This window comes from Trachurus japonicus, chromosome 11 (assembly GCF_045865225.1).
Source record: "Trachurus japonicus isolate A0001 chromosome 11, Traja_1.0".
In the NCBI taxonomy this organism is placed as follows: Eukaryota; Metazoa; Chordata; class Actinopteri; order Carangiformes; family Carangidae; genus Trachurus; species Trachurus japonicus.
Window position 1 is genome coordinate 28,908,607 of NC_140917.1, and position 16,494 is coordinate 28,925,100.

The following is a 16,494-nucleotide window of genomic DNA, read 5'->3' on the forward strand; positions in this document are numbered from 1 at the left end:
ATAACAGCCAGTAGCAGGCGGCATAAAGTAGCCTTTCTAGCTAATGGCTTCAGTTTGAACAATGTCAAATAGGTTTGTAATGACTTTGAAACCAGGCCAGGTGCTATTGACAGTCTCTCAGTGAAAAGGGTCCCACTGCTTTGATAGGGAGTGGATCCCCTTTCACAGTAACTGTGATTGGTCGCGTGGCGTGAGTGGTTTTATTTCAGAACTCATGATAAATAAACCATAACAAAACTCCATTGCCCCCCCTCCCAATATATGTGTTTGTACAATGTGAGTATGTGCTGTATTATTTAGGCAACACTATGAATTTTACATTTTTTGGTGTTGGCTCAACACTATTAAATTACACCCTCAGGCTATTACTGGGTAACGTTTTTTCCTTTTTTCTTTTTTTCCTTTATCCGTCTGTATCAGAGATTGTTTTGCATTTGACATTCAAATCATGTATCTGCAAATAGTGTAATAAGTGAAATGTTGGCGTTCATACAGACTACAGCTTTCTTGGTCACTGAGACTTGAAGAGTATTACACAGTGTAACTGTGCTGTGTGATAAATTATTGTATGGTTAATAGACATGTGGGTTTGGGTAATGAACCATAAAATTCTTTGCTATTGTAGAGTAAAGAAAAAATAATTTTATGTTTGAGACTGGGTGTGATGCCGTTGCAGTGTCACGGTCCTTAAAGAAATCCTACTTCACTACAATCGGGAAATTTGTTTTGATTTGTGGACCTTAAAGAAAACAGACAATTTTGATCACATGATTTCCACTGCATCACAATTAGACAACTCTTTAATTGATATTAATTCAATTTCCATTTCCATGCACCCTTTTTTTTAGGTCTCCCCTGGACCAAACCAGTTTCCTCAGGACCCTCCTGACCCAAGCAAGGATGTAAGTTAATCAGTAAGATTATGCATTTAGGGTAATAGGGTTTATATTCATTGACTTTCTGTGCTTTTGCTTTGCTAGTTTTTGCATTAAAACTCTTGCTATGTATGCCTTAGTGTTTCTGTGAGCACGTGTATGTTCTATAACACAGGAAGACTGTGATGGGGGCTGCTCCTCGGGGTTGCCAGGTGTGCCAGGCCAGTCTGGGGCCAAGGGTGAAAAAGGAGATCAGGGAAAGCCTGGTGTAACCCCATTGGACGGCTGTGACAGGGTGAGACTTGGAGTTACTGGGTGTTTCTTGTCAAAACATTTTCAGCTTCACTATATGATTCTCCCAATGCAGAATCATATGAAATCTCCTTAAAAGTAGAATTACTATTTCATTGGGTTTCAATGAATGCACAATGAGTATCCCTCATTTTGCAGTGTATTTAAGTTTGCATGGCTTGATGTGAGTAGTCACTCTGACATATTATAGTTCCAGCAGAGAAGCAAGTACTTTGATCACTTATTCTCTTGTCTGCTTGCAGTGTTTGGAGAGACTGCAGAGGGAGCAGGAGACACCAGCAGTGGTCAGCAGAGATCATTGTCTTATTCTATAGAAATAGTAGTAATAATAATTATCATCATTATCATTAGAATAAACATTAATTATAGAGCACTTTTCTTAACAGAATAAGAAATCAAACCAAAAAAGGAAAACACATAAAAGACAATAGTAACATGACACAGATGCATAAGATCAAGTTAGTGTGGATACTCAGTGTAAATATACAGTCATGGATATGGACACTATTTCTTGACAGAGCGGTGATAAACCATGCACAGGAGCACCCGGAGTTCCAGGAACACCTGGATCTCCAGGACAGCCAGTGAGTCTGTCTCTGTTTTTTCTGCACATGAGTCCATATGTATGTCTGCATTTGTGTATATATGCATGCATACCCAAATGACTACACAGACTTCAGGATGAACCTTCTCTCCACATCTTCATTACAGGGTACACATGGGGAGAGAGGTCAAGCTGGAATACCAGGAAACATGGTAAGGCTTTGTCTCGATCATTACATCTAGATCATTTTCTGTTAAAAGAACAACTTGAATACTTGGGCGAGAAAACTAAGCCAAGACTGTCGACATTCAGCAGCAAAACAAATACTAATTTCCCTTCAGAAGCTCCACTTCCTTTCATGGAGGTGGATTGCAAGGCAATGACAAAATGGTAGAATTCAGAGCATCTACAGTAATGGATATTGAAGAAAATCAAACCTTTCTTTCTTTCTTTCTTTCTTTCTTTCTTTCTTTCTTTCTTTCTTTCTTTCTTTCTTTCTTTCTTTCTTTCTTTCTTTCTTTCTTTCTTTCTTTTTATTTATTCCAGCCAAGGCAATTTCAAACCTTACACTAATAACTTCATCAAAAAAATTGCACAGATGTTTGAGATTGAATTGTTTAGATTGTTTTTCCAAAGTTACAATAACAGAAGAGAGGACATTGGGTTTGTAGTTAAGGTAACTAACAACTAAGGTACAGTAGAGTGATCTAGGAGCATTTTGAATTACAATATGCATACATTCAAATGAACAAAGCCTCAAGTTTCCTGTGGCATTAAAAGCCTTTACACATTGCACCATCTTACAGACAAAACAACAAGACACACAATTACGGGCTACATGTTTCTGATGTAAAGCTAATGCAGAGAGGACAAGCCAGTAAACCAACTGCAACAACATACTGTTAGACAAATGTCCATGGACCAATCATTTAATGTGGCTGGGCACAAACACATACAGTGGTACCTGAATGTAACTCAGTTTGGAGCGTCTACAAGCAGGACTAAACAATTCTGACCTACAGTAAAGGCTCTGTGAAACATAGTAAAGCTAATGTTAGCCTCCTCGGGACCACTGTGACGAAGCCTGGTGAACCGATGGACATTCAGAACATCTATAAAGGTTTTAAAGTTTTACCGGCCTCATCACTCTCTGTTCACTCGGCCTTCTCCTTGTCATTCAGGGTGTAGGCCAGTCCCAGTAGATAAGTTCAGGGCTGAATTTCTTTCCTATTTCTCTCCCAGTGGTTTAAAGCCTCACTAATATTAACATGACTCTTCACCCTTGCCTGATCATAGTACTTACTTTTCAATTTTTGTTCGGCTGACCTTCTCCTCTGCGGCTTTTCCTCAACCATCTCTCCTTCTTGACAATGCCGTCATGTCACGGGGTATATACTGCTGTCTTCGCTCACTGTCTACAGAACAGACAGCACTAGAAGGAAATTTGGGATTTGAGTCAACTACTCACCCTTCACTGCCCAGACTAGAAAGCTGTGATGTGTACTCTTCTTTTGGAATTCTCATTTACCCTGTGAATATGCCTACAATACCTATTTGGAGATTTTAAAAGTTTTCTAATACATCATATTCTAACTTTCTATGTTTTAGAATGAGAGTAGGAAGTGCATTCCTTATATTAGGTTTCTATTACTTCAGTGAGGGGAACAATTTGATTTTAGGACAGCACCACTGGGTTTTTTTTCCTCTTAGAGCTTTAGATATGAATTGCCTTGAAGAAAGGTTGTGTTTGTCACTTTCCATGAGCTCACAGAGCCCCCTACTGTTCTGACTGAACATGTTATACAAGGTAGCCGAACACAATCATCTGTGATTCATACCAGTACACTCTTGTGATGTGCAGTGCTGTGTTTTCTTCATTGGAAGCAGCTGAAACCTGCTTCAGTCAGAAGTGTGAATAGAGTTTTTATTTGTTTGACTTGTTTCAGTTGTTATCAAAATTCATTTCATGGTTTTCTGTCAACAGGGACCACCTGGTTTCCCCGGTGAACAGGGCCGACCTGGTTTACCCGTAAGTTTTACCCATAACCTCAATGTCATTTTCTTGGTTTTTTCTTTCCTTCTTGTACATTAGAATAAAAATACTCAATACTAGGTCGGTCTAGAATCTAACTTGAGTAAAAGGATGTAAAATTTGTCACTGTGTAATTAGTATTTCACTGTTGTAGCTGATCAAAGTGGCACTAATTTTACCCATATCCACCTCGCAAAGGGTCACAATAAATCTGTGGAATTATGAGATGATTCATTAAATGAGATTGATTTTTAATTGTTTTTTTTACTCTTCTCACTTTTTCCTTTTCTCTAATTTGACTATTTGAACAGTTTGGACTTGCTTTTTTAAATTGAGCCATCTCACAATTAACAAAGGGTAAATGTCTCCTTGGTAACTGCCAACAGCTTCTGAAATGTGACAAGAGACTCCAGCAACTGCTGAGACTGCTTTTTGTCACAACCTAAAGGGCCTGGGGTCCACTGGTTTAATTTCTAACAAAGCAATGGATCTGTCAAACTAATGTTGCGGAATAAAAGCACACCACTTTTTTTTTTGCTGAAATCCAGTGGCATGGAACTATAAAGTAGCATGACATGGAAACATTCAAGCAGTCTACAAGTACCTTAAAGTTGGACCTAAGTACACCACTCGAAGAAATGTCTGTGGTGATGACTTTCCATATCTGCTTTTAGTGTCTTAATATCATCTGTGCCTCTGTTTCTTTTTGCCTTTTTCTCTCAAATACGGATCATCTCACTTTTAAATCAAGGATCCCCTGATTGTCCCCTCTTTGCCATCTCTCCATCCTCCATGGCTCTTTAATGAAAGTTATTCCAGACGAGGAAATGATTTGGTTGTCTCTTTCTCCAGTTGTTCAATTACTCCCTTGTCTAAGTGATGGAGAGTAGGAGCGCCGCTGCTGTAGAGTCAGAGCTCACTCCCCCGCCCCCCTCTCTCTTCCTCCTCATACAGATTTATTTTTTTAGGAGAATAGAGATACTAAATGGATGAGCCATGTGAGCGCTGCATGGAATCCATTTTCAGTCTAGTAGCACTTTATAGCAGGTGCTAGATTCTGCTGGGTGCAGTGGTGTGTCTGTTTGTGAGAGAGAAGGAGAGAGATGTGACCCTGCTGCTGAATATATTACTCATATTCACTGCTGTGAAGTTACTCACAATGATCAGCTACTAATTAGTTTCCTCTCAGCATGATCAATCAGTAATTATTTTTCTCTAATTTACAGTCAATAATCGCTCTCAAGTAAAAAGCAATCACGCTACTGAATCTTGCGTCTCACACTGACATTCTTACTTGTTTTTGAAGTGCAGTTTTATTTCTAAGTTCTAAAAGGACAATTCACGTTAACAACAGCTTCTGCAGCAGCTCCTACGGTTTCAATATAATAATAATAATGATGAGAGTATCTTCAATTTCCTCTGACATTCTCTTATTTTCTCATTTTTCAAAACTTCTCTCCTTCCTTTCCTCACAGCACTCATCTGTCTTACACTTGCAGCCGCTGTTGCTAGGCGACACATCACACTCGCACATGCATATTAATATTTATGTCAAATTAATAGACTGTGAAATATACGTTTTCAATACATCGAGGGATCACTCTGTGGAAAGTCTATGCACGACAGAAGTGAAGCGGGCATTTTGTTGCTTAGTAACTACACTGGCACACTGCTCATTTTTTCTTTGTTTTATGTTTGTTTGATGAAAGAGCATGGTCATGAAGAGATAAATTACTTCATCAAATCCGCAGCATTGTTAAGATTTGAATGAGAGCGTAAGGCAGGAAACACTTGAAAATCAATGTCCTTTATTCGAAAAAGAAAAATTAACAAATTGGTCTGTGAAGGCAGCATTCAGCCTGTGAACATCACCATCCTGAAGCCTCATGGAGGTGCAGAGCAAAAGGACAAACTCAAATGTAGGCATTCCCTCAGGGAGCTGATCCGAGCCTGTTAGCTGTTTCCTCTATTTGATATTGACTTGGCTCGTGCTTGCCTTATTTCTACCTCTTCCTGACATACATATCACACCCTGTCCTTCATTCTCTAATAATCCTTCTCTCCCATCATTCTCAGGGTCAGCAGGGTGAGAGAGGGGAATCTGGCCTTCCAGGATTGAAGGGAGAGCAGGTAACTATCTGCCAATCAATTGCCTTGAAATTATAACATGTAGGAAAATAATTGGTTTCCTTGTATGATTGACTGTATGATCTTTACCTCAGGGCCCTCCGGGGACCTCCGGCTATCCGGGAAGCATGGGACCGCCTGGACTGCCAGTAAGTTACTCTTGACGCCTCATTATAACTGTGGCATTGACAACAAACTTACAACTTTAATGGATGGATAGGTGGTTACATTGATGTGAGCAGACATTGATTCACTGCCGGTTTTATTTGTCAGGGGCTGAAGGGAGAACGTGGGAGCCCAGGAAGCAGTGGTCAGAAAGGAGAATCAGTAAGCCACTAACACAGCTCAGTTACAGTAACTCCCAATGAATCTGCAGCTTGTGTTGTGTTACAGTACTCTACTTCCCTCTGTCTGCAGGGTCCTCCTGGTAATCCCGGGTATCAAGGACAAGCTGGCTCACCGGTCAGTGCATCATCATAAATTTAGCTTAGCAACATTTCAGGTCTAGCTTCTTCATTTATCATTACAAAGTTCAATAACTGCGTCATAACTTGAGCCAATCTGTGTCTACAGGGCATTAAAGGAGACACAGGACCATCAGGGCCTCCTGGTACCAAAGGAGAACAGGTATCTATGACACACATGCACTGAATGAGAAAAATGTGACTATTTGAAACAAATTAAACATAGTTACATGTCACTCCTTTTATTTTAAGGGTTTCCAAGGACAGTCAGGCTTCCCAGGACCACCGGTATGACAAGTTTCTTTCTTACAAATTGTTTTTTTAAATGAGTATAGAGACTTTTCAAATTTACTGTGTATCATTTTAGGGTGCACCAGGTCCCTCTGGAAAACCTGGAAGGGAAGGGGTCACAGGACTCAAAGGTGAAAGAGTGAGTACAAAACACACCTTTAGCTGTTTCTGCTGGTCTTTCCATCCAAAGCAATTATCTACTGTACTGAAGATTCCTACTTTTATAGGGCAACGATGGTGTCCAAGGATCTCAGGGATCATCTGGAGCCCCAGGCCGACCAGGCTCCCCAGGATTGATGGTATGTATTTTACATGTGTGTGTGTGTGTGTGTGTGTGTGTGTGTGTGTATGAACGAACTGTATGCTGTTCAGAATCCACATCTGTCTCTGTGTTTGCATCCAAAGGGCCCCCCTGGCATTTCAGGATTCGATGGGAAAGATGGTAAACCAGGCCTGCGGGTAAGACACGCCCATGCATCACATGGATGGCATGCCCACACACACATGCAGAATATCCAAACACACAGTGTAGTGAAGCCATAGTGAGTAATGCACAAGACATGAATATATTAGTTGACCTTTGACAGTGGCTATTTTTCGTTGTCAGGGAGAAACAGGCCTTCCAGGCCCAGCTGGACCAAGAGGAATCCCAGTGAGTATCACCATCAACTTAACATTGACATGATCATTTGATGCTCTATTTATTCAGTGCAGAAAACAATGAAAACAATGAATTAGGTATGAGAAGTATTGTGATGCATGTATGCGTGTATACGCTGCCACCAAAAGGGAGCAAATCAGCTTTTAGTGCTGTGCACAATACAATTCATGTTTTGTATGAATAATTTGTAATATTTCCTTTTAGCTATTTAGACTCACAGTCACGAGATTAAAATGACAAAAAAGCCTTTAATTCATGACCAGTCATGCCATGTTAGCATCATAGCCATATAGATGGTAATGTAACTTGATCTGTCAGTGGCCCACTTGGGTTAAAGCTGAAATATCTCAGCAACTGTTAAATGGACGTTTGAGGTCCCCACATGATGCATCCTTCTGATTATTGGTCACCTGGATTTTCCTCTGGCGTCACCAGGAGCTTTTCCCTTCCTCTGTGAAATATCCCAAACATCTACACAAAGGTCTGGCACAAGATTTTTGCACAGGCATTCATGGGCCCTAGAGGATTAGACCTGATTACCTTGATGATCCTCTGGCATTTCCTCAGGATTTTTTGGTATTTAGAGAAATGTCTCCACAGTGTGGATCGCCATGGCATTTGGTATGGATATTCACAATCCCCTAGACAGTGAACCATTGGTGACCACAATAAGTTTCACAAGTGACTCAAGCAAGTTAACATTTTCACTTATCCTAAGAAATAATTACTTTCTACTACAAAATTTAGTAATGCTATTTTTTTTTTTTAGCTTTAATTGAAATTTGCCCGTGATACCAAATACCTTCAAAACTGACGGTTCAAACAAGCACATTAATTTGTGTTAAATGCTCGTTAAAATCTAATATATGTTAGAATTTAGCTCCAAGGCTAAGTAAAGCCACAAGCAAGACTAGTTGGTAAGACATGACGTCCCGGGATATAAATGTAAATGTCGTGTTTATCCAAGCAGGAATGTCCTCATTATTTTTCACATACAGTACAGTAGCTTGTTTTGGTAGATGTGATGCATAAGGCATTAGGCATTTAAATACAGTGCATTACAACTGCATTAGCATAGCTCACCTTCCGCTTCCACAAACAGCAGGCTAGTATGCAAAGCAGACATCATGACTAAAGCTTTGTCACCGAAAGTCTTTATAAAGCCATTCAAAGGAGAGAATGTTTGTTGCCCTACACATGTGGGGAAAAGTCTCAAGAAAGCTTAATTCTTGGCCATAATATAGCTTCACCAACAGCCTGCTATGCAAATTAGCATGGGCTGTTGCTCGTGATATTTTGCTCAACTCATCCATAATATCATAAATGTCACTAGTAATGGAACCCACTTTGAAAACTTCTAAGCTTCCTGTGTTCTACTCAGATCTTTCTAACTCCGTCTTTTTTATCGACACAGCTAAGATGGTGATATTCACACACGGCGAAGAAAGGAGCTGCTTCTCTATTTCTTTTTCATTTCCTTCCCCATATCTCAGTTGTGTTCCACCCAAGAGCAGGTGTTCAAGATTTCAAAGACATGTCTGCCTGTTCTTTGGCAGCCTCAACTTTGTGAATTTTGATACTGTACCAGTCTCATGCTCTTTGATGTCTCTCCTTAGGGATTCAAGGGGAAAACTGGCCATGTTGGCTTCCCTGGACAGAAGGTTAGCCAACACCTCACTGCTCTCCCATCACACTACGCCTGTCTGTTTGTCTATTCACTGTCCGTTGCTTGTTCATTAAAGCAAGTGGTTTTATCAAGATGATATTTCTGAAAACAGCAGGGATTTATTACTGTGCTCCCTGTTACTCTGCACTGGCATGCTGATGATGACGAGGGATGCGTGCTCTCTGCTATGTTTTCATTACTTTCTCATCGTTTCCAGGGTGAACCTGGACCCACAGGTCCAACTGGGGCATCAGGCAGACCGGGACATGAGGTGAGTATTTTTTGTCTTCCACTCTTTTCTCCTATCAATATAAAAGAGAAACATTAGAGAGCACAGGTATAGTCCAGAGTCAGATCAATAAGGTGTCATTTGTGATCTTTCCAGGGAGATCCTGGTACCCCAGGCACTCAGGGAAGACCTGGACCCGCTGGCCATGCTGTAACTTTACTGCCATTTTAACCTTAGTGTACATACTATACCACCGATCTATAGTTGTATAGTGTGTCATATTTAAATCACATGTGTTTACTTTCCCCATCAGGGCCCTACAGGTCCAGCTGGACCTCCAGGACCTCCTGGTCCTTCAGGAGTGGTAAGAAAAACTCTGTAATTCCAGACTGGAATGGTTTAATAAGATTAATTAAAAATTTAATGTTTCCAGGGGGAAAATGAGTTGTTTCAGAGCGAGATAAACTATTGTGTTCAAAGGATGACAAATATATAATCATTAATTATGGTTATTGTAAATAATTACAGAAGCTCTGCACTTAAAAAAGAAAAAGAAAATAAATAAATGAAAAATTAATGACCATAGACAAGGATGTGAAAACTTAATTTAAAGATTCAGGAGTTAGAATTAATGTCTTAAAAAAGTGTCCAAACTGTGTATTATGTATTATTATTGCTGTATATTGTCGATGTTTATGTCTGTGTGTGCGCGAGAAGGTGAAACAAGACACAACTGAAATTCTGCCGAGCTGCCAAAAGTGCAAACAGCAGGAGAGAATCTAAGTTCTTCATCTTTTCTCCCTCTCTTGCCAGGGTATAAAGGGAGATAAGGGCCAGTCAGGTGAAAGAGGTCTCCCTGGGATGGTTGGGCCCCCAGGACCACCTGGGCACCCAGGGCGCATGGTTAGTATCTTTCAAAATGTGTCTACTTACAAATTGAATCCCTCAAACTGAAGTAAATTTGACTATCATCCAAGCTGCTAGCATGCCGATATGTCTCACTTATTCTTCTCTCCTCCTGCTCTGACTTTGTCTTTTAGGGCGAGCCGGGCAGTGATGGTGCTGCTGGTAAAGATGTGAGTAATGTCTGGGTGTGGTGTTTGTCCCCATTAAAGGATAATGGAGAGAGATTGAATGTGGTGATGTGTATATTTCATTCCTTGATGGATATTTCTTTCTCTGTGTTGACAGGGAGCGGCAGGCTTACCAGGGGACAGCGGGCAGCCAGGTCAAAAGGTAAGAGCTGACTCAGCGTGTGTGTGTGTGTGTGTGTGTGTGTGTGTGTGTGTTGACAAACTGAGCATCAACCATCCATTACCTCCACTGACCATCTTAATACAGCGACATGTCCGTTTTTTCTCGCCTTTAGCTTACAGAGACTCGCGCCGACACACCACGGCGCTGAACACACTTCCTCTCTTCATTTCTGCCCAGTCAGCACCCACACTTAACACAGTCATCAGTTCACCAACCCTCTGACCCCCCCCACCGACATCCTCTTTCCTCCTCACCCCACTTCACCCCTCTACAAACTGGCAGCCGGCCGCCTGCTACTAGCCCTCTGTGGCTACATACTGTAGCCTGTTGGATCTCTCCTAAGGCGCTGGCATAAAGTACTGTAGGTGGATACAGTGATAAAGTTATTCTCCTGCCTCTGGGATAATGCTATTAAGCATGAGAGGAGATGCTAGATGAGGCTATTTGTCACACTGACAGGACGGCATTGTCAGGGTTTTAGCTGCACAGAGGAGGAGAACAGAGGAGAAAGACAAGAACGGACTCCTCTATTCTTCTCTATTTCAAGGGCCGCTTGTCTGTCGGTGACATGTAAACATTAGACGTCCATTATGGGCTGCTTTGTCCTCGATAAATCACTGTCGCTAATGTAGCAGTGCTGTGTTGTTGTTATTTTGAGTGTATTTACACAACCTGAATAGTGGGCTGTCACTGTTGTGGTGGGAGTGATACAGATGTGGCCTGCAGCTGTTTGAAGGCCCTGCTTCTTCTCTAGAATAAGGTTAAAGGGAAATTGTGTAACTTCTCCTGTTATCTATTCACGAAAATCGATTATTTGTTTTTCATTAATCAGTAATCCCCCCCATCAACAAACTGAAGTGTTCCTTTCAGCTCTGAATTAGCCGTTCATATCATTCATATCTCCATGGAGCGGGTAAGCTCGGTGCTGGCTGCCATGTGGTGTCGCCATGTTTTTACGTTCAGTGGCAGCGTGACGGTAGGAAACCACGGAAACTCAGCGGAGACACCGGAGCTGTCGGCTCAGGTCGAGGTGGCGTCTGTGAAAAGTCACCGCGGTAACGCAGTGAGGAGGAATGGAGCGTTACACTGATGCTGCATTCACCTGCAGTCGGGCAGACGGCCGTCGGTAACAAACCAGATGTCATTTTAGTCACAGAAGTCCAGAGAAAGCCGGTAAAACGTGGGCAGGTAAACAATACCACATCACCATGACAACATATTGTCACGTGTATTGTTTTGCCTCGTGCCTAGCCTCTTGTTTACATAGAGGCTTGTTTATGCCGTTACGTGCAGCGGCTGTCGTTCGTCTGCCGCCTGCCCAATTTCACGTGAATGCAGCATGAAAAATACGATTGAGTTGTTTGCGATATACAACCGCAACGCTAGATGGGAGTAATTCCTACACAATGTACCTTTAATGATGCATCTCAGAATTAGCCATTGCTAATTTAAACAATTCCTGGCTTTAGCCTCATGTTTAATGTAATTAAAGAAGAGTAAAGTGGTGTGTGTGCCACATCAATCAAGTGAACATAACAACATGATTAATTTTCCAGGAGTATAGTAATATAAGTGTTTTATTTTGTTTTGTTTTAAGTGTACTAATGTTGTGTGTGACTGTCTCAGGGTGAGGCTGGGACCCCAGGGCAGAAGGGTTCTCCTGGGGAGCGAGGCAGACCAGGACCCCCCGGTGGTGGAGGTTACCACTCCAAGGACGCACTGCCTATGATTGGCCCAGTGGGCCCCAGAGGGGAGAGGGGAAGCCCCGGCTCAGCAGGACCCCCCGGGGTCACTGGAACTCCAGGGTCTCCAGGAAACGACGTGAGATACAGCTTCACTACACCTAACAGCACCGTCTAATTTTTATTTTAATTTTAACTTTTAATCACTTCAATCAGTGCAGTGGCCAGAGGCGCTCACTGGCTCCATCTGCTCTCGTAAATAATGAATTTTTTAATTATCTGCCTTGATTAATGTTTGCAGTTTGGCTTTTTCTCTTTTTTTGTCTCCTGTCACAGGCTGTAGTCAATTATGATGAAATCAAAAATTTCATCCGACAGCAGGTCATTAAGATCTTTGATGGTGAGGACATTTGCTAATCTCTGGAACTGTTGTGTGAATGTTTGCTGTGAATAATGTCACAATTTCAACGCTGTAGCAATGTTTTATCTTCAGATGTTTATCTCTTCAAAGAATTGTTTTCATTTTTCCTCTGGGACCCCACAGCTCTAACCACTGTGGATTCACTGTTTGTTATTGCATGTTTCCCCTTCCCAGAGCGTATGGCCTACTACATGTCCCGCATGCAAATGCCAGAGTCGGTGGCATCCCCAGGTCGGCCCGGGCCCCCAGGGAAAGACGGTGCTCCGGGTAATCCGGGACTCCCGGGTACACCTGGCCTCATGGGACAGATTGGTAGACAAGGCCGACCAGGAGGACAAGGACCTCCAGGTGAACCTTTTACTCATAGCGCCATGTTGGTGACATGTTGTTGTTTAGTTTCTCATGTGGTCAAAATGTACGCCTGTTTCTGCAGGACCACGAGGACCATCGGGAGAAAAGGGAGACAAGGGTATTGGAGAGATGGGAGATGTAGGACCTCCAGGAGCACCAGGTAATGTACCCCACTGTACTATGTTGTCTGTACAACATAGTACAGTGGCAGCCATTTGGTTTGAGCTAATTATCAGAAACCCATTAGTAAGTACATTGTGATTATCACATCATTTCATACATGAACTGTAATTTCAGCTGCAGTAAATCCTCTGTTCTGTCACATTTTATTGAGGCACTTACATCAGTTACAGTTATCTGCCTGGTATTCACAACGTTTTACACACGTGTCAAAGCTGCACCTGATCCCGAACCCTTATATGATGAACATTATGTCACATAAATGATGCTAATTACTTAAAAGATGTTTTAAATTGTCAGCGTGATGAAAGCAACTCTTCAGCATTCTGAAATTGTCTTAATTGAAATTACCAGGCTGGTAATTACCCAAAACAAAATCTCAGACCTCTTAATCATCACAAAGTTCAGATAAACATTTGCTAAATTGGTAAATTAGCATCTGCACTTACAGTGTAACATTGTGCAGCTTATTTCATTTGGGTTCACAAGTAGTTTAAAATATAACAGCACTCACATCCAATGATCAAATTAGGATATTACTGTCCGTCTCATGTTTCCCATTTGGTCCTCTGATGACAGACCAAGTAATAATTACTTCCATACATATACTGTAGGTATATATGATTATACCTACAGTATATGTATGGAAGTGTGTAAAATCATATCTTACCTTAAGTCTCATATTGCATTTGGTTTGCAACACTTCACTCCTGAAGTTGTATTATGGATTAAAAACTGCAGGAGTTTTGTTAATTAGCTATTTTGCTATTAATGAGAGTGTTATATAACTGTCATGTGTGGACATAAAGGCCAGGAAGCGTTAGCCTGGCTCTCTGCAACACCTCTCACTGTGCCTTGGTTGTTAAATTCGTACAAAAACTAAACTGTGAACTAGAGAAACTTTTGGTATATTTCACAATGTGTGTTGACAAAAAAAGTTGAGCTCTCATCCAATTCTCAGTTAAAGGTAACTCTATAGATACTCATATAGTTTGCCTTTCTTTTACATTACTGGCTTTTATACTGGCTTGATTATAACATTGTCTGTATTTTCTTCACTCTCCCAGGTGTCCCAGGTCCTCCTGGCTATGGTAAGATGGGACCCCCAGGTTCTGTTGGCCAGCAGGGTGTTCCTGGGATCCCAGGACCTCCTGGACAGCAGGGTTCAAAGGGAAATGATGGCCGGTGTAATCCTGGTGACTGTATGAGCCATCAAGTAGAATACAGCCCCAAGGGCCCACCTATGAAGGGCCCCTGGTAGAGGGCAAGAGGTGATGGAGGAGAGGGGCAGTTGGGGGTGGGGGGGGGACTGAAGCAAAGACACTACAGAAAAGACAAAACCAAAGGCCATGATCCAACATTATCTGATGACATAAAGGAGCAGCCACTGTTGTTGAGTTGTAAAAATGTACCCACACAGGCTTCTGCTGTAGTTCTGAGCAAAAATCCACAATTTTGTTCTAAGGGCCCCACTGGAACTGAGGCCTGCAAAGACACACCAGCAGCACATTTTTATTGCACCATTCTTTTTCCCTATGAATGCCAATTCACTGCTATACTGTATTACTGCCTCTTGTTTTCTCACAGTGTTTCACTCCTTTTGTACGTTTTCAAAGAACCCAGGGGAGGTGACAAGAATCACAATATGTATTTTCTTGTCCTTGATTAATTCTGGCCTCCTCTGTTTTTTGTTTTTTTCTTTCCCTTTTGTTTTTTCTTCTTCTTTTCATTTCTAAATCTGCAGGAAGAGAATACACACAATTATTGTAGCACTTTGCTTCCACCTCCCATATCTTTGTTCCTTTGTCACCGAATCCCATTCGAAGTGCGTCCCATGCATTTCTAATATTCTGTCTCAGTGCCTGAGGTGTGATACATATTTGAATTTGACTTGTAAGAGAATATCCCTAGAAATGCATTTCAGTTCTGTAGCAACAGATGTCAAAAACTTGCATTCATACCCTCTTTGACAGATTGACTGTTTTGTACATATTTATATTTATATATATAGTGGCTTTTGATACTTTTTGATAAAAGGCAATACGCATGTTTTAGCCACGTACTTTTCTCTGTCAGATGTTTTACAGCAACAAAAATGCCAAAGGGATATTTTTCTAAGGTCTATAAGCTTTCAAAATGGAATAATGTGCTCAACAAAAGACAAATTATTTATAGGAGAAAATTGTGCTTACATAAGAAAATCATATTGGCTTTTGGCTTTTTTTTTTTTTTTTTTTTTTTTGCTAAACTTCATTTTGTGTCATTTTAACTTTTAAGTGCAGCCATTTTTTTAAGCATCTCATCTCGTTTTATATTCCAAAGTAGCTGTAATAGCCATCTGTCTGCTTCACAAGCCACTTAAATATGAAAATATGAGCAATAATTGAGCCTTTTCACCACAGGTACTGTAATACAACACTCTGAGTAAGGCCACCAAGCTCCAACAACAGTACATAAAGATAAAGAAAATGTTTGGAAAAGCATCAGAAGTGTCTTTTGTAGTGTTACACGGTGCTGTACTTTAGGGTTTTCTCTGTTATTTTTGTCGCTTTTATATCTGTAAGTCTCTGGAGTTTTGAATCATTACCATCTCTTACCATCTAAATTGGCAGTTTTAAAAACTATGAGCCATGGTCCGACTTTTGTTTCTCACAAGCCAACCCGTGGGAAATATTAAGCCTTAAACTGCTTTTCAAAGAGGCTGTATGGTGTTGTTATGATAACCTGTGCTGTAACACTATACAAACACTATTCACTGTTGTTCCTCCATGGACAGATTATGAAACAATGGCCCCTGGGCACAGATATGTAAAAGACCCCCCATCTCTCAGGAGTGCATCCTGACTAAAGTTGAAGTTGCATGGTCCCTTTGTACATGTAGTTGTTTCTCTCTTCGTGGTTGGTTTATGTATTTCGTTGAGGGTTTATCTTTCCTTATGGTCCTTAAGCGTCTCTTTGTTGTAGCATTTTGTGTCTCTTTGTGGTCGTTGTGTGCCCCTTTATACAGTAGTTATTTGATTGACTCTCAACAAGAAACGTTAACTGTCACTTCAAAATGAGGCTCTGGCCCAAGGGCCCACTGACCTCCTGAGCCCCAGTAGGCCCGTTCAGCAATCCATCAACTCTACCTGTGCATGTGTCGCTTTACTGTCATTGTTGCAAAAACCCATGTGCCTTACATAAGTTGTTTTATGAAACATTTGAGGAAAAAAAAAACATACATTTTGAAAGCAGATTTGTGCAAGTGTGTTTTTGTTTGTTTTGTTTTTTTTCGCTGGCAGAAATGTAGTCTCATTAGTGCGGTGGAACTTTTGTCCTTGGTGCTGCAAGAATGTGAAAAAAAGCTGAGCATCTGCAGCTTTGGAAGCATGGGAGTTTATTTACATGCATGAATTGGTATGA

The 16,494-nt window shown here is 41.2% G+C and overlaps 1 protein-coding gene across 3 annotated transcripts in view; it reads left to right on the forward strand.

Annotated features, from left to right (window-relative positions):
- Positions 1 to 16,327, forward strand: part of col16a1 (collagen, type XVI, alpha 1) — a 72,220-nt gene extending 55,893 nt beyond the window's left edge. For 2 of the 3 annotated variants that reach the window (XM_085792233.1, XM_085792232.1), the window contains 28 exons: positions 849 to 902; positions 1,051 to 1,170; positions 1,430 to 1,471; positions 1,706 to 1,771; positions 1,899 to 1,943; positions 3,716 to 3,760; positions 5,840 to 5,893; positions 5,986 to 6,039; positions 6,164 to 6,217; positions 6,308 to 6,352; positions 6,464 to 6,517; positions 6,607 to 6,642; positions 6,722 to 6,784; positions 6,873 to 6,944; positions 7,051 to 7,104; positions 7,253 to 7,297; positions 8,923 to 8,967; positions 9,190 to 9,243; positions 9,358 to 9,411; positions 9,515 to 9,565; positions 10,015 to 10,104; positions 10,242 to 10,277; positions 10,393 to 10,437; positions 12,085 to 12,279; positions 12,477 to 12,540; positions 12,736 to 12,909; positions 12,995 to 13,072; positions 14,160 to 16,327. In XM_085792233.1, the coding sequence (XP_085648359.1) occupies positions 849 to 902; positions 1,051 to 1,170; positions 1,430 to 1,471; positions 1,706 to 1,771; positions 1,899 to 1,943; positions 3,716 to 3,760; positions 5,840 to 5,893; positions 5,986 to 6,039; positions 6,164 to 6,217; positions 6,308 to 6,352; positions 6,464 to 6,517; positions 6,607 to 6,642; positions 6,722 to 6,784; positions 6,873 to 6,944; positions 7,051 to 7,104; positions 7,253 to 7,297; positions 8,923 to 8,967; positions 9,190 to 9,243; positions 9,358 to 9,411; positions 9,515 to 9,565; positions 10,015 to 10,104; positions 10,242 to 10,277; positions 10,393 to 10,437; positions 12,085 to 12,279; positions 12,477 to 12,540; positions 12,736 to 12,909; positions 12,995 to 13,072; positions 14,160 to 14,353 (1,983 nt within the window). In that variant the 3' untranslated portion in view covers positions 14,354 to 16,327. The remainder of the gene's footprint in view (positions 1 to 848; positions 903 to 1,050; positions 1,171 to 1,429; positions 1,472 to 1,705; positions 1,772 to 1,898; positions 1,944 to 3,715; positions 3,761 to 5,839; positions 5,894 to 5,985; positions 6,040 to 6,163; positions 6,218 to 6,307; positions 6,353 to 6,463; positions 6,518 to 6,606; positions 6,643 to 6,721; positions 6,785 to 6,872; positions 6,945 to 7,050; positions 7,105 to 7,252; positions 7,298 to 8,922; positions 8,968 to 9,189; positions 9,244 to 9,357; positions 9,412 to 9,514; positions 9,566 to 10,014; positions 10,105 to 10,241; positions 10,278 to 10,392; positions 10,438 to 12,084; positions 12,280 to 12,476; positions 12,541 to 12,735; positions 12,910 to 12,994; positions 13,073 to 14,159) is intronic. The other variant, XM_085792234.1, reaches the window with a different exon arrangement.
- The last annotated feature ends 167 nt before the right edge of the window (positions 16,328 to 16,494 follow it).